The sequence below is a fragment of the Aricia agestis genome, chromosome 12 (genome assembly GCF_905147365.1).
Source record: "Aricia agestis chromosome 12, ilAriAges1.1, whole genome shotgun sequence".
NCBI lineage: Eukaryota > Metazoa > Arthropoda > Insecta > Lepidoptera > Lycaenidae > Aricia > Aricia agestis.
In genome coordinates this window covers 15,681,712-15,705,315 of record NC_056417.1, presented here as the reverse complement: position 1 = coordinate 15,705,315, position 23,604 = coordinate 15,681,712, and the positions used below count along the sequence as shown (strand labels likewise).

General features: G+C 40.2%; 1 protein-coding gene across 2 annotated transcripts; it reads right to left on the bottom strand.

The window, feature by feature from the left end:
- Positions 1-2,687: 2,687 nt before the first annotated feature.
- Positions 2,688-23,545, bottom strand: LOC121732452 (cytochrome P450 6B5-like). Of its 2 annotated transcripts, none has more exons than XM_042122328.1 (2): positions 22,062-23,545; positions 2,688-2,868 (listed from the first exon to the last, which is right to left on the bottom strand). In XM_042122328.1, exons 1-2 carry the CDS (start codon positions 23,506-23,508, stop codon positions 2,699-2,701), a joined length of 1,617 nt encoding a protein of 538 aa, XP_041978262.1. In that variant the 5' UTR covers positions 23,509-23,545; the 3' UTR covers positions 2,688-2,698. The 2 variants fall into 2 exon arrangements, with proteins under 2 accessions (XP_041978262.1, XP_041978263.1); XM_042122329.1 differs by lacking the exon at positions 22,062-23,545 and adding an exon at positions 11,483-12,916.
- Between the last annotated feature and the right edge of the window lie 59 nt (positions 23,546-23,604).

Genomic DNA, 23,604 nt, shown 5'->3' with positions numbered 1-23,604 from the left:
CTGCAGCTCTTCTGATGCTGCGAGTGTCCATGGGCGACGGAAGTTGCTTTCATTCAGATGACCCATTTGCTCGTTTGTCCCCATATTTCATAAAAAAAACAAACATCGCCAACTCATTATCATTTGGACTTAATAATTATTATAACAAAATATTATAAAAAAAAATCAAAATATCAAAGAGCTCATACAAGAAATAAAGAAAAATCCCAATCCCCTTCCCTATTCCCATCCCTTCCCTCCGCTATTCCCTTCCCATCCCTACCCTCCCCTATTACCCTATTCCCTCTTAAAAGGCCGGCAATGCACCTGCAGCTCTTCTGATGCTGCGATTGTTCATGGGCGATGGAAGTTGCTTTCCGTCAGGTGATCCGTTTGCTCGTTTGCCCTCTTATTTCATTTAAAAAAACCCGTAAAAACTGTACTACCATCATCACAAATAATGGCGTCATCCCGAAGACACTTCACAATATCATGAAAGTCCTTGGCATACACCCACTTTCTTACATCACCATGCAAAATTCTGTAATTCTAAACACATGCAGAATTGTTAGAAAGTTTTTGTCCATGAATTAACATCATAGCTTACCTAAAGTTGTTTGGCCACAAGCCCGTAACTTTAGAAGTAACCCCATAAAGGAGAACAGAAAAATCTAAAGAATATTAATAATGATCCTTTATTTCAGGCAAATACAGTACAGCCCCTATGAATTATTAATAGATTAGTAACAATTTTTCCTTAACTTATGTTAGTAGTTTAGTAATTAATTTTGATTAATTTCAATTGCTCGACATAGTTAGAGACAACCTTGAATTTTAAATACTACATATTATGTCCAAAATAATTGCAAAAAATCCTAAATATCATAACAAGTATTATTATTGCTGCTAATTTAACATTAAAAATGCAGATGGGTTTAGGTAAAAAAACATTACAAAAGTAATTTTCTGTTTTCAAGAGTTCCTATAGGTTTGATTGTGTTATCCGGAGTGAACCGATTTTCAAAATTTTAGTTTTGTAGTATTAGGTTTTACTCGAATTCGGTCCTATTTTCACAAAAGTGGTGATCTGATGATGGGATCCATGAGTAATCGAGGGAACTCCTCAAAATTCCTATAAGTAATGTAAAAATATTATTATTATGGTGATTTTGGTTTTATGAGAAGTGTCCTTAGCAAAACGCAAGATTTTGTACCAAGGTATACTTACTATGGTTCCGAAGATAAGTAGGTACTAAGAGAACTCCGGATTCCTTATAGATATAAGTTTGGGGGCCTAGGCGCTGTTTTAATATGCTACTATGCAAATTACATTCATCATCATCATCATTGTCACGTTAGGGTCAAAAATGTCACATGGTTGTTTAATGTATAATTATGGATACGATATGCCCCACAAAACACCATAAATTACATAAAAAAGTACCAATCATAAGCATGTCATCACGTTATGTCCTTATGAGGAGTCCACGCCGATCTTTTTTCCATACAAACGTTGTCCCCCGTTTCCTCCCTGGATAATGCTAGTAAAGTTATAATTTTTTTTCTGAATATCTACGGCCACTAATACAATGTCCCTATGTTTTCTTTTTTTTCATAATTCAATTATTAAATAAGATATGAACGTTCGAAAACCCCAAAAAATGGCCAGATTTTCTGCTGTGTTCAAACGTCCAGAAAACAGATTTGGCTAGATTATACAAAAAAAGCAAAACATAGGAACACAGTTCAAGCCTTTATTTAATCTTTAGGGAAAAAAGTACTTAAATCGGTTAAGTTTTGGAGAAGGAATCAGGGGACAACGAATCGTTGATTTTCTGCAGTTGTCTCTATCGTTTTCTGCGGTATAGGCTTGAGGTAAGGGAGACAGCTATAGATATTACACGTACTTTTTTTTCATTTCTCTAGCCCCTGGTGTATGCTCTTATGATTGGTACTTTTTTCATAGCGATTTTAATAAAAATATAATAATGTTGTTTAGAAATAAATGATTGAAGTTGTAAGCGACTTATGTAGCACAAAATGGAACATAACAAATTCAACCTTAACTCCACTGCGTAAGGCACACATTTGACATTGCTTCTGAGATTCGAAAGAAAAATGAGAAATTGCTTCGATAGGTACTACACTATTATAAATTATTGAACCTTTAGTATGAAAATATTTACATAGGAAATGAATCTACATCGTAATAGGAATAAGAAACACAATCGCATTTATGAGTAAAAAAATACTTCGCACTTTTATATTGTATTTTTATTTATTTATTAACACATTTTGCTCCTTATTACCATAAATATACAGATCTATGCAAGTTTATATAATTTTAATTTAAAAATTACCTAAGCACGTGTTGGCTTCGATTTTTTTTAATGTACTGATTGTTTAAAATTATCTACCCGTAGAATATACGCGATGGTTTACTAGGGAACTAAAAAGAGTGAAATTATTATTTTTAACAAAAAATTAAAACCGACTTCCAAGGTAAAAACAAGCGAACTGGGATTGAATGCTTCCCTTCTTGCCCCGCTACCCTCTCCGCTCCACGTTTAGGTATGAAACGTACGGAACACTAATCGGCCAAGTGCGAGTTGGCCGATTATTTATATATTGTGTGCGAGACAGACAGACAGACATCGAAGTCTCAGTAATAGGGTCCCGGTTCCCCTTTGGGTACGGAACCCTAAAAAACAAGACATCTCTACTTAACCCGTTTATTGAACATCAGCCGTATGTTGTCCCTGGGCTGGGTGACGAGGCCGCCGGGCTCGAAGTCCAGGGTGCGCGTCATGCCCTCCGCCAGGGTTATGCTGTACTCCCTGAATATCGTCAGGAAAGCCGGCACCATCTGCATCCGGGAGAAACGTTTTCCTGGAAACAATATAAACAATCATTATAGTGTAGATCAGTCTTTCCCAAAGAGGGCCATAACGCCCCCTTGTGGGCGCTGAAGGTCTAAAGGGGGTGGTGTGGTCCCAGAAAAAAATGGGGGCGTTGTGTAGAGGCTTAGGGGTGATTTATTTCATCTGGATGCATGTTAACTGAAACAAGGGGGGCGCTGAGACATAATTTGTTCTCAAAGTGGGCGGTAGACAAAATAAGTTTGGGAACCCCAGTAGCCCTAGCACGGCCACCAGTAGAAATGCGAAAGTATAGACAAACTGTGGACATAAACTAAAGGTGCCGTTCCGATCTTTACCGCGGCCAATCGCGACTGACAAAAATTCAATTATAAAATGCCACTTTATGACAGACTATAGTCAGGGTAGACAGAATTATAGTCTATGTCATAGAGTAGGATATTATTTGAATTTTTAAGATTATAAATCTGTCATAAAGTGGCATTTTAATTGAATTTTTGGGAACGAAAAAAGATCGGAACGCTACCTTAAGTTTATCTCCACAGTTTGTCCATACTTTTGCATTTTTACTGGTGGCCGTGCTAAGGCTACTGTAGTGTGTGTAGATACCTACTAGATGACGCAAGTAATCCGTTTATCGCGTGTTACCCGTACATTTCTAGGATAAAATACTTTTTATCCTAGAAAGGACATAGGATACTTCCTATGTCCTTTCTCGGGCTCAAAGTATTGCCGTGCCAAATTTCAGCATCCGTTCAGCTGGTCAGTACGAATATCGACGTTAAGTATATTAAGTGGCGATTTCACCAAAGAAATGGAACGCGTTCAAAGCACTCTGAACCGGTTCAAACGTGTAAACGCGATTATAACATCGAAATGCATTTCACCAGCATAAACTGAACGCGTTCACAGCAAATCCGAGTTTTATCTTCTGAACGCCCAAAGTCCGAAGTTTAACGTCATAAAACCCGTTCAAGCCCTGTCATGGTGGAACGAAAAACATAGACAAAAGAAATGTGAAGATGTCAGTTTTGACATATGCGTTTATTTGTTTATGTATTGTTTCTTGCTATTTTGTAGTTAAATTAACGTGAAAAGGCTTTAAAATGATGAAAACATATAAAATAATTGCGTGACGTCACGTAAACTTAGATTTAATAATCGCGATCAAAAGAAGTTTGTGAAATCCAATCGAAACAAAACGAGATTTACGTCGCCGCATGAACTCGTTCAATGGGAACTAAGTTTTATAAAACTAAGTTTTATGTGTGTTTGGTGAAATCCCACCTTAAATAGCATTCAATATCAGCGCGCCTTGTACAGTGGCGGTTACGACGCTCGCCGCTTTCTTGATAGGGCAAAAATGTATGAAGAAAGAGAGCGTTTCTTATTTTTCTTATAAATGGAAATGTTATTTATTTTCATAAAAAATATTTAGCTATTCGTATAGGCAAACATTTTTTTATATATTTATTTTCCTTGGTTCAGTGTATTTAGCTATAATGGTACCTAATCAAACCCCATTTTTTTATCTTTTGCGATTATTGCAATGGTTAAAACGTATTTATGTGAAAAAATTGTATGCGGCTATAGATTTTTATGGTATAGAAGTGGAGATGAATATAAGTAGTATCTTTCATTTGAAACCAAAATATCCTCGCAGTGTGACTCCTAATTTTTTTAAATGGTACCTGAAAATCGCTGATATTTGTGAAATACTTAATGTAATAGCGTCCTTAAATGAATATTTTCGAAGATATTACAGATTAAAAAAATGCGGAAAGTACATTTTGCGGGCACAAGAATGCGGGCCACGGGTAGTAATAATGAATACAAGTCAAAACTGCTGAATCGATTTTAATCATTTTTTCAGTGGCTATATATATTATTCCCGATGCGAAGCCGGGGTCGCTAGTAAATGGGTGAATTTCAACAAATGACCATTTTTTTATTATATCGGTGACTTTTTTATTTATATATATATTTTATATACTTTTCAGGTTGTATGTATTCTTTAGGATACAAAATGTTCCCAAATTTAATATCATTAACGTATCCTTTAAGACTAAGGAGAAAATTTGATGTGCGGCTTAGGGGAGACTGATTGAAAGAGATGTTTTAGTCGCGACTGATCTTTATTAACTAACTTAATAATTAATTAACCTAACTTATATAGGAGGGAGGTGTGACATACACTACAATATTTATGTATTTATTTTGATCAAGAATAGAGTACATAAAATTAATTTTTTTATGACAATTAGCTTATGACAGAATGAAGTGGATGGTAGTGTATTTTTTATGCTTCAAGAATCAATGGTATTTTGTAAAAATAATGTTTTACACACCCTCTTACCCACCAAAATTGGAATTTGCGAGAAAAATAATCATTAAAAGAAACTACGTGCACTAAAGTTACATCACATTAACTTAAATATAAACAAACCAAAACTCTACCGATATTCAAAATAACAACATATGATATTATTGCCACAAGTAGGAAAATTTAAGTACACCAAAATTGAATAAAACCGGGGGTTTTGTGATAAAACGGTTTTCTTTCATTTCTGGCTGGAAACTGGTACGACCCAGCCCACAGCCACCTCCTAAACGGGTTAGCGTGTGGCTGAATGAAGCAAATGGCGTATTTTTTATGCTTAAGGGATCAATGGTATTTTTTTAGAAATAACGTTTCGTAAATCGCACCAAAATTTAAAAATTCTCCGCGACAGACCTAAACTGTGTCAAAAAAACTCAACTACAGAAGTTAGCACAATAAAATTGATATAATATTATGAAGAGTCAACTATATAAAATGACTACATAAAAATAAAAATCTAATCCGCGCAAAAAAGCGGTTTAGGAAATCCAGTTATTTGATGTAGGGATATAGAATAAAAAAATAATAAAATTTATCATCGTTGTCTTTATTAAAATGAACTAGATGTGAAAAGAAAAATAAAGTAAAAACTTTAAATTACCCATACATCCTTACATCCATTCGTTTTTACTATCATGCGCATTTGTAATCTTTTTTTGTATACTTAACGAAATGCCACTAGATCAACCGATATGATAAAACAATTCACCGATAAGGTAAAATTATCAACCGATATGATAAAGCAATCCACCGATGTGACAAAACTGTGCGTTGGTCATGATTCCAAACACCGATATTAGATTTAAGACACCGATTCGTTTTTTCTTATAATTTCGGTGTAAATTATCATATCTGTAGTTAAAATGACCACCGATTACACCGATATGAGAGCAGCGACGTGAGAAAAAACGCACTTTTTAGGAAATTATAAAAAATGTATTATATCTAAGATAAATTTGGTTACAGATAATGAAGCTTAATCACTTAATACATCCATTAGAACCAAACAACAATTTTAAAACTATTAATTACATAAAAAAATTCAATCACCGATATTATAAAATCATTGCCAGAGAGCATTTTAATGGCATACTTATATTGTTGGCACGAATATGCAGCGGTTTGTTGCAAATCTGTCTTGACTGCGTGGAAGCACACACTAAGGAGTAAATTAAAATTGGGGTGGTGAGACTGTCCGACTCGTCGATGAAAAGTGATGCTCAAATTTCTTTTATCCAGCGATATGAGGAAAATTTTCAGGACAAGTACATTTGTGCCTCTAAGTAACTATAATCGTTAATTATATAATAAAATATGGTATATAATAATAGATTAACTAATATTCTACGAAATAATATAAGTTATACCCTTAAATTATTCATATTTTCTAGTATGTAAGTGTTTTTGTTTGTAAAAAAAGTAGAGGGACAGCACCGATTTCATAAAAATAGATCTTTAAGTTATTTATTTCTACCTTTGTAATAGTCCTAGGTATATTATATTTTTGCCACAATCCTATAGCTACCCATTGAATAGTAAAACAAATAATTTACAACAATATTCCCTTTTTTTAATAGTAATTTCAACGAAGACAAAAAAAAAAGCCGTTTGGGAAATTCACCCAAACAAAAGAAACAAATTCTTATTATATTCCACTAGCGTCTTACATCAAGGAAGCTTCAACCATTTGGTGATCAAGAATAAATCTCCTAAGTTTCTTTTTAAAAGTATTTAATCTTTGCGAGTTCCTTATTGGGGGTGGAATATTATTCCAACATTTGGTCGCGGCATAGCGGAAGCTGCCATTGAAGGCGGCTGTTCTGTGTCGCCCCAAAGTTAACTGAGGCACACATAGTCTTGACACAATATGTTATCGCGTTTTCCATGTAAGTTTCTCAAAAAGACAACTTGGTTTATATTTCATAACGCCAAAAAGAAGACACGCCAAGTGAAGCTTGCATTGCATATTATAAATGCATTTGCGCATCGCGTTGCGGTCTAATTTAACCATGATCCTGTCCACACAGCGAGTTGCGTCAGCGTTGCGTCGACGCAGCGCTGCCGTTGCGTTGTTTTACATACAAATAACAGTATTTTGATATCGTTGCAAATAACCATAAACTTATAATGTACTGTCGTACAAATAACCAAGGTGTTCACACGGCGCGCTGCGTCGTGACAGCAGCGCGCAACTCACATGACCACCACATGACGGACGGCAGCCCCCGAGACGAAGCGGGAGGTGTTTCGTAATAACGCTGCGATGGCGCAGCACCTGTGTGGCCACACCCCTCGCAACACATCTCTGGTGGAAACGCAGCCGTAATGGTTATTTGTATGTAAAACAACGCAACATCCTACGACGTCGCGTCGTAGAAACTCACGTAGAAATTGTGTGTACGACGAAATGTGTAATACGACGCGTGTCGTAGTTTTTTACGACGCGCGTCGTAGATTCCCACGACGCGACGTCGTGTCGTACCACGATGCGGAGTCGTTTCACGATGCGACGTCGCGTCATGGGAATCTACGACGAGTATCGTAAAAAACTACGTCGCGACATCATAACGTGCCACAATATACATCACGACGTCACGTCGTAGAAACTCACGATGCGTTCCTGTGTCAGTGCCACAGTTGTTATTCAAAATTCAAAGATGACGCATCGTGAGTTTCTACGACGCGACAACGTGCCGTGAAACGACGCCGCATCGTGGTACGACACGACGTCGTATCGTGTTTATGTATCCCGGCCCTTACATAGGAAAAAAATATACGTCCACGTTACGCTACATGAACATAATAGTAACTTAGACATAATTCATAGATTAATTAAATCGTTTTTAAAAATCTATGACATAGCGTTTGTATTTTATCGGTCAATTGCGTTACTATTTTTATCTACTCTACGAATTATTATTCGTGGTATCTACTCCATAGTAAAAGGAGGGGAAGTAAGTTATCTTCATACAAAGGCACCGCGCGGCTTGTATGTGTGCGCCATAGTATCAATGCGTCGCCACGTATGGCACACAACAACATCTCGGCCAGTTTTACTAGGCTGGTATCGCCGAGATTTTGTTGTGTGCCGTACGTGGCGACCCATTGATGCTATGGCGCACACATGCAAGCCGCGCGCGGTGTCTTTGTATGAAGATAACTTACTTCTTTTCCTTTCACTATGTCTACTCCGATCCCACTGAACATTTTGAGTATTAAATTAAGAAATTAAAAAAAAACCCCCGCCAAAACAACTTTAAAAAGTATTGAAATAATAATTTACTGCCTTTAAGTTCAAATAATTCCTAACTTGTGTAAAGTAATATTTTAGTCCATAATTGTTGTCAAGGTGTGGCGGGGGACCGCTTATGTTTCGTTTTTGTTTGATTTCACATAACAAGTTTAAGGATCAATTCACAGCGATCTGAATCGAGATAGGTAATCACTATCAGTGACTTGTCGGTTGTAGGTTGCAGTTTACTTGGCGGTCCCGCGACACACCGTGACAACAATTATGGACTAAGATATTACTTTACACAAGTTAGGAATTATTTGAACTTAAAGGCAGTAAATTATTATTTCAATACTTTTTAAAGGTGTTTTGGCGGGGGGTTTTCTTAATTTCTTAATTTAATTTTATTTCATACTTTTTAAACTTGTGTTGGTTATAGTGCAGAATAATTCCTATCAACAGAATCATAGTCTCATGATTACCATCTATCAATGTCCTTTTCGATGAGACCGTTAATATGAGCCCAAACATGAAACCTCCACTTTGGGTTCATACGAAGCTCGGTTCCTATAGAATCTAGGTGATGCTGCAGCGGCAGCATGAAAATATTTACTGTTTATCTACTTCTTACTGGTAGTCGCTATTAAAATGAGCCCAAACACGAAACCTCTGCTCTAAGTTGGCGAGGAGTTGGATATCCTATTGATTACCAGATGATGCTGCAGCACCAGGTCAACTTTCCATTATTATGTGTATACGTATATTGTATATTCACAAATGTCACGAACTGTAATGAAATATAAAACCCATCAAACGACTACAAGTTGCTAACGGCCTTTCATGAACCAGATAAACCCTGATTTTCTAGCACTGAGGAGGCTGATGATGATGAATTATAGCTAAGAACACTCTCAATCATGTCAGCTTTCAAACAAAAAAAACTAGATCAAAATCGGTCCACCCGTTTGGATGCTACGATGCCACGGACAGATACACACACAGACAAACAGACAGACACGTCAATTTTATAACACCCCTTTTTTGTCGGGGGTTAAAAATAAAATGTTGCATAATATCGCAATGGTGTAATAATTAAAATAAACTTCTTGACTTTTGATACTACAATTTTATCGGTTTCCATAATAAGAACGTTATCACTTATCAGGTTATCAAGCGTTGGCCACGTGTATACTAGATAAAATGTACGGGGTTTATCGTTTTTATTCATTATTAAGAAGTGATATAACTTTAGGGTGTATAATGTTTATGTACAATATCTTGTACGTGGGAGTGTTGTATATTTATACGTGGGAGAGCCATGCTTCGGCACGAATGGGCCGGCTCGACCGGAGAAATATCACGTTCTCACAGAAAACCGGCGTGAAACAGCGCTTGCGCTGTGTTTCGCTGAGTGAGTAGGTTAACCGGAGACCCAATCCCCTACCCTATCCCCTTCCCTACCCTTCCCTTCCCATCCCCACCCTCCCCTATTACCCTATGCCCTCTTAAAAAGCCGGCAACGCACCTGCAGCTCTTCTGATGCTGCGAGTGTCCATGGGCGACGGAAGTTGCTTTCCATCAGGTGTCCCGTTTATACGTTAGCTCCCTTATTTCATTTAAAAAAAACATAGAGTTCACTGTGAAAGTATTATGCAAAATTTATTAGTAAGTTATTTTTTTTAATAATGGTTGTATGAGCAAAGTCATGACGTTGAAGCATTACCAGTAAACTCAGTGCTGCTATTTTCACAGTGAAATTTTTACAAGAAAATCGCCGTTGCGTACACTTTATGCTACATCCTAGTACCTCTAAAAACACGCTTTTAGCACGCACTAAGCCAATCCGCCATCTTGGATGTCCGTCATGTTAGATTTAAGTCACGTGACTTTTTTTTTCGTATTCCTGACAGCAAACCCTTTCATTTGATACCTACTCATAATATCATTGGGGTGCATTTCAAATAGCCTGTCCGCCACCTTGCAGAGGCCGCCATATTGGATTTGTAATGACGTTTCTTAGCTAGTCATGGATTGCCATCAGAACTCTGAGCTTGTACAAAATTTAATCTTAATCGAGGATCGGGAAGTGGGTCAATTAAGATTCCCAGATTTTCTTACATAGTTACAAGTGAAGCTAATAATATAAAGCGTGTTAAAAACATCCGCTTCACTCAATTAGCATTGTGATTTGAGTCGGCGCCTTTTATATGGAAGATAGACTTTATCATGCCAACGTTATCTATTTCATTCACCTATTCTATCCTCCTGTTACCCGGATTGTATGAGGTTTCATCCGGCATATACTCGCCCGCAGGTTTCTCGACCCTCGACAGCGCGATAAGGCCATGTTTGTGTCGAGGATATTACATAAAACTGTTCTTATATTACATCGCAGGCCCTTGGTCCATAGACCAGATGTCTATGGACCAAGGGCCTGCGATGGCCAGACCTTCCTCTCTTTCGTAAAGCTGAAAGTTTACCTGTTTGTGGCCTTTTCAGTATAAGAACGACCAGCAACTATGGAGTTTCGGTCGAAATTACTTTAAGAGGTATCCAGTTCTGAAGGTCTGCCTGACCTTCTAGAAAGAGTAAAGCTCAATTTCATAACTTATATTCTTCGCGGTAAGTGGAGGAATATCGTCTTCCAGTGCCGGTCATTTTTGACACTTTGCTTTCCACTGCTGGACAGTAGACACCTTCAAAGTCTAATACTTTAAGAAAGTTTAAAGGTGTCTGGCAGCTGTCAAAATCTGCCAGACATCCTTAAACTTTACTTTCAGCTTTACGATACTGAGGAAGGTCTGGCCATCGCAGGCTCTTACTCTACTAGTTTTATCGCAATATTCAATCATAGCAATGCAAATGTACCGACGAGTTTGTACATTTTATACAAAATTCGGTCTGTGGCTCTGTGCCGTATCTAGCAATCTTTAACGTCCATTTTATAGCCCAATAACCATAAAAACGAGAATTAATTACCTAGATTAGGAAGTAATTAATTATGCCACTCACCTATACATATCCTCGCTCCCTCCCCAAACGGCATGTACTTATACGGCTTGACCGTATTCTTCGCTTCCCCTAAGAACCGTTCGGGAATAAATTTCTCTGGTTCCGGGAAATACTTGGGGTCGTGGTGCAAGTGGTAGACCGGGATGTGGATGCGGACACCCTTCTCCACCCGCAGCCCCGAGGGCAGCTCGTAGTCATCCATGGTTTCTCTCGTCAGGATTCCTAGGATCGGGTATATGCGCATCGCCTCGTTTACGCAAGCTTTTAGGTACGGGAGCTCCTCGATGCACCCGAATTCCACTCTGCCGTCGTTCCTCTCCATGTAGTCGTCCACCTCCTCGATCACTCTCTCTTGAGCCTCCTTATTTTTAGCCAACTCAAAGAGCGTCAGGGCGATCGTGGTGGAGGAGGTCTCAAAGCCCGCGGCGAAGAACAGCATGCACTGCGCCGCCAGCAGGTCGTTGGTCACCTCCAGGCTGACCATCCCCCGGTCCTCCCCGCTCGGGCTCATGGCCGACCCCTTTATGACCCTCCGGTCCATCCACGACATGAGAAGATCCACGAAATCGTTTCTCGACGTTGGCTTGAACTGCCTGCTCCGAAAGACCTCCGTTATCGTCTTGGTGAAAAACTTCTCGATCTCCGGGGCGAACATCTGGAAGCGGAGCCCGTAGAACAGGAACGGCCACATCGCCCGAAAGACCACCTTCGTTCCCCTGGACCGGGACGCGTTGAATATTTCGGCCCCGATCGTAGCGAAGATATTCGAGTCGGTGTTGTTATTCGTCAACACGTTCGTGTTTATCCCGAAGACGCAGGAGCCGATGCAGTCCATCACGTACCTGGTGGCGAGGGTTTTGGCCTCCACCTCTCGCGCTTGCCCCACCTCGCTCCTCAGGACGTCCTCGAGGGTGTCCCGGCAGCTCTGAATGAGCGGGAACATGTTCTTCATCTTGTGGGACGAGAAGAGCGGCGTGAGGTTCTGGCGAAGCACCTTCCACTCGTCGCCGCCGTTGAGGAACATGTTGCGGGTGATGGGCTCGTGGTGGCAGTACTTGGTGATCTCCCTTCCGCTGAAGTAGTACACGTCCCGCGCCAGGATCAGCTTAATCAGCTCGGGATCCTGCACGATGAGGGCGGGCTCGGTGCCGTAGAAGGTGCCGATGTAGGGCTCGCCGGGGAACTCCCGGCAGATGTCCCGGGCGACGAACCCGGCATACCGCCTCAGCAGCACGAAGTCCTTGTAGTTGCCGAACAGCATCTCCGGCTCCATGTACGGAACCTTTCGTACTCTCCAATAGTCATATTTACGTTTGAGTAAATAGTACGCGAGTGACAATAATATGACAATTAGATATAATATTGGGTACGCCATTGCGGCGGCTGCGCGTACGCGACTGACCGACTCCCGTGCGGTCTTTGCGAAACTGGTTGATAATATTATCAAAGTAAATAAAAAACGGCGCTAATTTATGATTAAAATTTTATCAAGTATACACATAATATAACCAAAAAACTTTTTTGAAAATAAGCTTTTATTTAAATACTCTAAAAATAATAAAATAAATTTCCCCTTAAAAATTCTAACTATTAATATATAACCTCAATATTCAATATACTATACAATTTGCATGATAATAAAAGCTTGTCGCGTGATTTGTGTGTTCTTGAGTTCGCGAGTGTTGTTTGGAATCCGGAGTATGCCTTTAACATCAATAGTATTGAAAGGGACCAATTTAATTTCTTGAAATCATCAGATTTTAGGTCTGGCATAGGTTATATTGACCATCTTGAGAGTGCAGCAAGACATAATATTCAACAATTAAACTTCGGACATAAGCATTATACAACAGCTTAAACGTTTCTACGAGTTTAAAAGGTTGGCCTATTCGAATAACAATTGTTCCCAGTTGTTTGTAAGCTTTAGCTACAATCCCATCGATATGCTCATTAAAATTAAGCTTGGAATCCATCACACTCCCAGATCACGTATTGAAGACACACGCCCAAGGGCCCGACCACCAATCCTGTAGTTAATAATGATTGGGTTTATTTTCCGCGTGAAAGTTATAACATGACATTTCTCAGTATTTAAATAAAATTGGTGAGCTTCACAATACAAGTCGAGACTATTCAGATCGTTTTGTAATTCAATACAGTCACTATTTGTCTTGATAATTTTGAGTCATCTGTGTAGAGAAGGTGATGAGAATTCCCGAAACATTTTCGAATATCATTTACGTACAAGACGAAAAGAAAATGTCCCAGAATAGATCCCTGTGGAATGCCCAATCTGTTCACTAGAAACGTAGATTGAAATCCCTTTAGCGCGACTGCCTGGCTACGATTAGATACATAAGACTCCAACCATCTTAGTAGACCACTGTGAACACCGAGCTCCAAAAGTTTTTTGATGATAACTGAATGATTGATCAAATGCCTTCGAGAAATCAGTGTACTCGGTTAAGTATAAAGTCTGTATAAGACACTAAATTAGTAGCCACCCCACGTGACTTACGAAAACTATGATGTTCGTCAGATAGAGCATGATTTATTTGTGTACATAATGTGGAAGTGAATTTTCTCTTTTTCATAATTTTCCCAAAAACACAAAGTTTCGATAAAGGAGTCACTAGAGCCTTTTTCCAGATATCTGGAAGACGCCCTTCCGAGATTGACTTACGATAAATTAAAGTTCCCTATGCAGCTTGTTGATAACAATAGGGTATACTTTGTCATACCGAACTCCTTTGTTTACATCTACTGGCTTAAAATATTTTGAGACAGTAGGTTCGGAGAATTCAATAGTTGATAAATTAACCGGCGACGACTCATTAATTAAAACATTCAGATTCGTGTAAGGTACGTAGGAAAAATATACGTCCACGTGACGCTACATCTAAGTAGTAGTGGTAATAATTCATAGATATGAATCGTATTAAATCTATGACGTTACTATTGTTATCTTCTCTACGAATAATAAAAACTATTATTCGTAGTATAGAAGGAGACTTCCATCCTACTTTACACTTTGTTATTTAACATAAAAATTTTACTTATCGCAATGATGCGATAATTTAAAAAATCGGCCAAGTGCGAGTCGGACTCGCGCACGAATGGTTCCGTACTGTTATAGAGCAAACATGGGCCAAAAATTGTGTTTTTGTATGGGATTATTTTTTATTTTATTTTAATATTATTATTAAATATTGAAGTAGACATAATATAAATAAAAGCCTTTGTGAAAATATCTATCTAGCTATAGTGGTTCTTGAGATACAGCCTGTGGAACGACAGACGGACCGACAGACATCGAAGTCTCATAAATAGGGTCCCGTTTTCAGCCTTTGGGTACGGAACACTAAAAATAAACTTCAAAACTTTTGATATACCAATTTTATCGATTTCCATAATTAGAACGTTATCACTTATCAGACTTCTACTAATATTATAAATGCGAAAGTGCGTCTGTCTGTCCGTCCGTCTGTCTGTCTGTTAGTTCTTTACGCCCAAACCGGTGAACTGATTTTGCAAAAATGTTGCATGGAGATGCTTTGAGTCCCGGGAAAGGACATAGGATACATTTTGTTCCGGGAAAATGTACGGTTTCCGCGCGATAAACGAGTTTTGGCGCAACGGAGATGCGGGCGTCATCTAGTCTAGTACTAGATAAAAGGTTTAGAAGTGATATTACTTTAGGGTGTTTATTGTACAATATCTTGTACTATCAGAGAAGTTGATTCCTAGGCAGATGGCGGACCTAAGTAATTTGGTCGCGTTATTTGAAACCCATCCGACCGATCACAGCTAACATTGAATTATTGACATAAGCCGACCACATGACGTAGGTCCGTCAACTGCCTAAGAATCAATTTCCTCGATGGTACATAGAGTTCACTGTAAGAGTAATAGCGCTTAGCAAGTTACTTCTTTAAATTGTTTGAAGCATTACTAATTGAAACATAGATGTTAATAGTAACATTAACCATTAAACAATAATAAACCTTTCAGTGCTGCTATTTTCACAGTGAACTCTTTACAAGAAAAACGCCGTTGCGTATACTTTATGCTACATCCTAGTACCTAAAAACACGCTTTTAGCACGCACTAAGCTAATCCGCCATCTTGGATGTCCGCCATGTTGGATTCATGTCACGTGACTATTTTTTTCGTATTTCTGACAGCGAACCCTTTCATTTGATACTCATATCATGGGGGTGTATTTCAAATAGCCTGTCCGCCATCTTGGGGAGGCCACCACATTGGATTTGTAATGACGTTTTTTAATTTAAATTTAATTCTAATTGTGGATCAGGAAGTTCGTCAAATTAAGATTCCCGGATTTTCTTACATAGCTGCATAGTTACAAGTGAAGCTAATGACTGGATTTCTTATGACTGGATTCCATATTCCTTGTAAAATGTAAACTGTCTTATTTTTTCAAGATATCGTATTCATTTTTAATTTTAAAAGTAAAACATCACGCTTATAATTTGGGCCTATCCTTAATTTTTTTAAATAATTATTATTTTCCAATATAATAAACATAAATAGGCGATTTCCAATTTTGGTGGCTTGTCGCCGAACTATTTTACTCAATATCTAGACCGATTAACAGAAAACGTGTTAAAAACATCCACTTCACTCAATGTGCATTGAGATTTGAGTCAGCGCCTTTTATGTGGAAGACAGTCTTTATCATGCCAACGTTATCTCTTTCATTTAAGTACCTATTCTATCCTCCTATTATCCGAATCGTATGGAGTTTCATCCGGCATAAACTCGCCCGCAGGTTTGTCGCCCCCCGACAGCGCGATAAGGCGGTGTTTGGTCGAGAATTTTCAACAAAACAGCTGAACCTGGTCTAATGTTATCATAATATTGAATCAGAGCTATGCAAATGTACCGATGAGTTTGTACATTTTATACAAAATTCGCTCTGTGCCGTATCTAGCAATCTTAACGTCCATTTTATAGCCCAATAACCGTAAAAACGAGAATTAATTACCTAGATTAGGAAATAATGGATTAAGCCACTCACCTATACATATCCTTGCTCCCTCCCCAAACGGCATGTACGTATATGGCTTGACCGTATTCTTCGCTTCCCCTAAGAACCGTTCGGGAATAAACTTCTCTGGTTCCGGGAAATACTTGGGGTCGTGGTGCAAGTGGTAGACCGGGATGTGGATGCGGACACCCTTCTCCACCCGCAGCCCCGAGGGCAGCTCGTAGTCGTCCATGGTCTCCCTCGTGAGGATTCCCAGGATCGGGTATATGCGCATCACCTCGTTTACGCAAGCTTTCAGGTACGGGAGCTCCTCGATGCACCCGAATTCTACTCTGCCGTCGTTCCTCTCCATGTACTCGTCCACCTCCTCGATCACTCTCTCTTGAGCCTCCTTATTTTTAGCCAACTCGAAGAGCGTCAGGGCGATGGTAGTGGAGGAGGTCTCGAAGCCCGCGGCGAAGAACAGCACGCATTGCGCAGTCAGCAGGTCATCGTTCACCTCCAGGCTGACCGTCCCCCGGTCCTCCCCGCTCGGGCTCATGGCCGACCCCTTTATGACCCTCCTATCCGTCCATGACATTAGAAGATCCACGAAATCGTTTCTCGACGTCGGCTTGAACTGCCTGCTCCGAAAAACCTCCGTTATGGTTTTGGTGAAGAACTTCTCGATCTCCGGGGCAAACATCTGGAAGCGGAGTCCGTAGAACAGGAACGGCCACATCGCCCGAAGGACCATCTTCGTTCCCCTGGACCAGGACGCGTTAAATATTTCGGCTCCGATCATGGCGAAGATATTCGAACCGCTGTTGTTATTCGTCAACACGTTCGTGTTTATCCCGAAGGCGCAGGAGCCGATGCAGTCCATCACGTACCTGGTAGCGAGGATTTTGGCCTCTACCTCCCGCGCCTGCCCCACCTCGCTTCTCAGGACGTCCTCGAGGGTGTCCCGGCAGCTCTGGATGAGCGGGAACATGTTCTTCATCTTGTGGGATGAGAACAGCGGCGTGAGGTTCTGGCGAAGCACCTTCCACTCGTCGCCGCCGTTGAGGAACATGGAGCGGGCGATAGCCTCGCGGTGGCAGTACTTGGTTATCTCCCGCCCGCTGAAGTAGTATATGTCCCGAGCCAGGATCAGCTTAATCAGCTCGGGGTCCTGCACGATGAGGGCGGGCTCGGTGCCGTAGAAGGTGCCGATGTAGGGCTCGCCGGGGAACTCCCGGCAGATGTCCCGGGCGACGAACCCGGCATACCGCCTCAGCAGCACGAAGTCCTTGTAGTTGCCGAACAGCATCTCCGGCTCCATGTACGGAACCTTTCGTACTCTCCAATAGTCATATTTACGTTTGAGTAAATAGTACGCGAGTGACAATAATATGACAATTAGATATAATATTGGGTACGCCATTGCGGCGGCTGCGCGTACGCGACTGACCGACTCCCGTGCGGTCCTCGCGAAACTGGTTGATAATATTATCATAGTAAATAAAAACGGCCCTAATTTAATCAGCACATAAAATTTTATCAAGTACTAGCTGTTGCCCGCGACTTCGTCCGCGTTAGTATAGCAGATCAAGTCCCAAGTATTATTTATTGTAGAAAAATATGCAATGTACAGACTTTCCTACGATTTTATTATATATAGATGTTCCGCGCGGCTTCGCTTGCGTAATTTAGGAATTTCACGCGACCGTACATTTTTCCGCAAAAAAAATAGCCTATAACCCTTAACGTGGTCTATTCTTCATGTCTTCCAAATAACATAAAAATTGCTCCAGTAGTTCTTAAGAATCTTCAATCAATTCAATTTCATATAATTTCCCCCGTTTTTTCCAGATTTTCCTCTATTTCTTCGCTCCTATTAGTCGTAGAATAATAAAATATAGCTTATGGGCTTCCTCGATAAATAGGTTATCTAACACTCAAAGAATTTTTCAAATCGGACCAGTAGTTCCTGATATAAGCGCGTTCAAATAATTTTCCCCCGTTTTTTCCACACATTCCTCTATTTATTCGCTCTTATTAGTCTTAGCGTGATAAAATATAGCCTATAACCTTTCTCAACAAATGAGCTATCTAATACTGAAAGATTTTTTTAAATCGGACCGGTAGTTCCTGAGATTAGCGCGTTCAAATAAGCCCTTTCATATAATTTCCCCCGTTTTTTTTACATTTTCCACTATTTCTTCGCTCCTATTAGTCTGAGCGTGATAAAATTTAGCCTATAGCCTTCCTCGATAAATTGGCTATCTAACACTGAAAGAATTTTTCAAATCGGACCAGTAGTTCCTGAGATTAGCGCGTTCAAACAAACAAACAAACTAACAAACTGCAGAATTATAATATTATAGTATAGATACACATAAAAAAGGTACGTTACATTACTCATCAGTATGAACGTACGAGTATAGTCGAGTACGAAGTTTAGGTTATATGATTGGTTCGTAATATTGTTGCGGTCTGAATTGACCCTTAGAGCCAGTGCCACACGGTGCGTTGCGTCAGCGTTGCGTCGACGCAGCGCTGCTGTTTGATGCATAGCCGGCCACACGGGCGCTGCGTCATTACGAAGCAGTCTTAACGTCAACACCCCCTCCCGCTTGGTCTCGGGGGCTGCTGTCCGTCATGTGTGCGTTGCGACGACGCTGCGCGCCGTGAGAACACCTTGGTTATTTGTATGTAAAACAACGCGACGGCAGCGTTGCGTCCACGCAACGCTGACGCAACGGGCCGTGTGGACTGGCTCTGAGGGTCAATTCAGACCGCAACGCGACGCGTAGATGAATTTCTAAACTACTGAATTGACAGATTTCAATAATTGCGTGAGACGTCTTGCGAATCTGTCAAATCCATACAAATTTAGAAAATATGTATTCGCACGTCGCGTTGCGGTCTGATTTTACCCTAAGGCACCGTTTCCACCAGAGACACAGAATACATTTTAGTGCAAGTACGATGTGTTGCGACTTGCGAGAGATGTGTTTTAAGATCCAATAGCATAGCCACGCTGAGTGATGTCATGGCAAGGTGATGGCATGGCAAGGATTCTATTGGTTCTCAAAAACACACCCCTCGCAACACATCTCTGGTGGAAACGCAGCCTTAAGTGCGTAACGTGTGTTTTATTCATTTATTTATTTAGGTAACATACAGTCTTTAACAAATATTTTATAAACGTTTTAACTACAGCTAGATGTAAAGTACCATAAAATTAATACAAAATATTGACATTCAAAAAATATAACGACTTTTTTAAGTACTATAAATGTATCTCTAAACCTACACACATAAATCATAATTAGGGTTGCCAACCGTACTTTATAATAAAGTATTGTACGTTATTTGAGGTAATTGTACTCTATACTTTATATTAATAATAAAGTACGCGAAAATACTTTATTTCTCATAATTTGAGATTTCTCTTGAAGTCGTAAGTATTTTTCGTTAAACGAAATTTATCAATTAATGTTGAATCGATGTCGCCACTCGTCAACGTCACCTTAGCAATTTCTGAACGCAACTGAACCTCAAATGTCAACAATCAGCTGTCATCAGTCAGCTGTCACTTGTCAGCGCAGCGTCATTATCACAAGTCAGTGGTCACAACTAAAACACAAGTTACAACTTACAAGACTCCATACTTACAAGTTGATAAAAATAGAATTACTTGTTTATTTATAAATTATAATTGAAATATAGACTGTAATTTTTTAATAAAGATGCTCATTTACTGCAAAAATCAATACAACTATATCTTTAAATCAATACAACTATATCTTTAAATAAAATAATAAAAAACTAAATTGTACTTTATTTTTATACTGTGTACTTTATTTTTCTTACTTAAAGTAACCAATGTACTTTAAATGCAAAAAAAAAGTTGGCTACCCTAAATTCATAATATAAATAATCTATTTTTATGAACCAAATATTAAATCATTTTTTATGTCTTAATTTTTTTAAATATCAACAGAATTCAGATTACTATTGTAGTAGGAACATGAGCGGCTGAAGGAGGTATTTTTCGGGTAGTTTGTATGATTTTGCTTAGGACATTTGAGAAATTAATGGAACTATGTGGAATTTTGAAAAGAAACATACCTACTATATAGATATTTACGCCTTAAGTCTAGTCGTTGAATATTATGTCTTGCTGCACTCTCAAGATGGTCACAACATGTGCCTGACCTAAAATCTGATGATTTCAACTCGCGAACTCAAGAACACTGCGGACGTATTAAGCATTATACAACAGCTTAAACGTTTCTACGAGTTTAAAAGGTTGGCCTATTCGAATAATTGTTCCCAGTTGTTTTTTTTTTTAATAAAATAAGCGGGCTAACAAGCAAACGGGTCACCTGATGGAAAGCAACTTACGTCGCCCATGGACACTCGCAGCATCAGAAGAGCTGCAGGTGCGTTGCCGGCCTTTATTTCATAAAAAAAAACTCGCCCGCAGGTTTGTCGCCCCTCGACAGCGCGATAAGGCGGTGTTTGGTCGAGAATTTTCAACAAAACAGCTGAACCTGGTCTAATGTTATCGAAATATTGAATTAGAGCTATGCAAATGTACCGATGAGTTTGTACATCTTAGGTATACTTATATAAAATTCTCGTGTCACAATGTTAGTTACCGTACCCCTCCGAAACGGCTTTAATGATTTTTACCAAATTTTATATGCATATTCAGTAGGTCTGAGATTCGGCTACTGACTACTTTTTATATTGATAATTATGTGCATTTGTTGAATAAATAATAGTAAAGTATTACAACTCGAGACTGACGGCGACCATTGTTTGTGCGACGGGATAGCGATGGACGTTACCATGGTGCCATACTTATTTAGACCCTTCAATAAAATAAAATGGGCGAAATACATTATATGGCAAAACAACGTTTGCCGGGACAGCTAGTTTTATACAAAATTCGCTCTGTGCCGTATCTAGCAATCTTTAATGTCCATTTTATAGCCCAATCACCATAAAAGGGATAATGACAAGGTCAAAGATTAGCGAATTTTGTTAATAACATAAAGAAATCACGGTGAAAAATAAGTGTTCCCAAAATTACAGCTCGATAGCATTTTTTTTTTTGTTATGCGCCTTCAAAGTTAAATAATCAAGTCGATTTTTTTTTTCAATTATATTTCTTAATATTTGTATACCATTCGATAACTTATGCAATTAAAAGCTACTTTTGTTACGAAACCACTTTCATAAAAGCATTAAATTGTCATTACCATGTTTTTGCAAATAAACGATATTATTATTATTATTATTAAAAAAAATATTTAATATACCTATCGAACAAAGTTGTCACCCGATGCGTACAAACTACGAAAGAGTGACGTCAGTCTTTCGTAGCACTTTGTATGGAACGTTTCGACCTGCCCGAAACGTTTTTTATGAGATGTTTGAATTGTCATATCTTGGTGAATTTTTAAGCTATCAGAGTCATTCTTCCAGCGATATTTCTATTTTTTAAGGGTCTTTCAATTACCAATAACAAAAAAAAATAGTCATCTAGCCAATTATTACCTAGATTAGGAAGCAATTACTTAAGCCACTCACCTATACATATCCTCGCTCCCTCCCCAAACGGCATGTACGTATACGGCTTGACCGTATTCTTCGCTTCCCCGAAGAACCGTTCGGGAATAAACTTCTCCGGTTCCGGGAAATGCTTGGGGTCGTGGTGCAGGTGGTAGACGGGGATGTGGATGCGGAGACCCTTCTCCACCCGCAGCCCCGAGGGCAGCTCGTAGTCGTCCATGGTCTCCCTCGTCAGGATTCCCAGGATCGGGTATATGCGCAACGTCTCGTTTATGCAAGCTTTTAAGTACGGGAGCTCTTCGATGCACCCGAATTCCACTCTGCCGTCGTTCCTCTCCATGTACTCGTCCACCTCCTCGATCACTCTCTCTTGAGCCTCCCTATTTTTAGCCAACTCGAAGAGCGTCAGGGTGATAGTGGTGGAGGAGGTCTCGAATCCCGCGGCGAAGAACATCACGCACTGCGCCGCCAGCAGGTTGTCGGTCACCTCCAGGCTGACCTTCCCCCGGTCCTCCACGCTCGGACTCATGGCCGACCCCTTTATGACTCTCCTGTCCGTCCACGACATTAGAAGATCCACGAAATCATTTCTCGACGTCGGCTTGAACTGTCTGCTCCGAAAGACCTCCGTTATAGTCTCTATGAAGAACTTCTCGATCTCCGGGGCGAACATCTGGAAGCGGAACCCGTAGAACAGGAACGGCCACATCGCCCGAAAGATCATCTTCGTTCCCCTGGACCGGGACGCGTTGAATATTTCGGCTCCGATCGTCGCGAAGATGTTCGAGCCAATGTCGTTATTCGTCAACACGTTCGTGTTTATCCCGAAGGCGCAGGAGCCGATGCAGTCCATCACGTACCTGGTGGCGAGGGTTTTGGCCTCCACCTCCCGCGCCTGCCCCACCTCGCTCCTCAGGACTTCCTCGAGGGTGTCCCTGCAGTTCTGAATGAGCGGGAACATGTTCTTCATCTTGTGGGATGAGAAGAGCGGCATGAGGTTCTGGCGAAGCACCTTCCACTCGTCGCCGCCGTTGAAGAACATGGAGCAGGTGATGGCTTCGCGGTGGCGGTACTTGGTGATCTCCCGCCCGCTGAAGTAGTATATGTCCCGCGCCAGGATCAGCTTGATCAGCTCGGGATCCTGCACGATGAGGGCGGGCTCGGTGCCGTAGAAGGTGCCGATGTAGGGCTCGTCGGGGAACTCCCGGCAGATGTCCCGGGCGACGAACCCGGCATACCGCCTCAGCAGCACGAAGTCCTTGTAGTTGCCGAACAGCATCTCCGGCTCCATGTACGGAACCTTTCGTACTCTCCAATAGTCATATTTACGTTTGAGTAAATAGTACGCGAGTGACAATAATATGACAATTAGATATAATATTGGGTACGCCATTGCGGCGGCTGCGCGTACGCGACTGACCGACTCCCGTGCGGTCCTCGCGAAACTGGTTGATAATATTATCATAGTAAATAAAAACGGCCCTAATTTAATCAGCACATAACATTAAATTAAGTATATATGCTAGAGATGTGCCGATCATGACTTCGGCCGACTATCCGA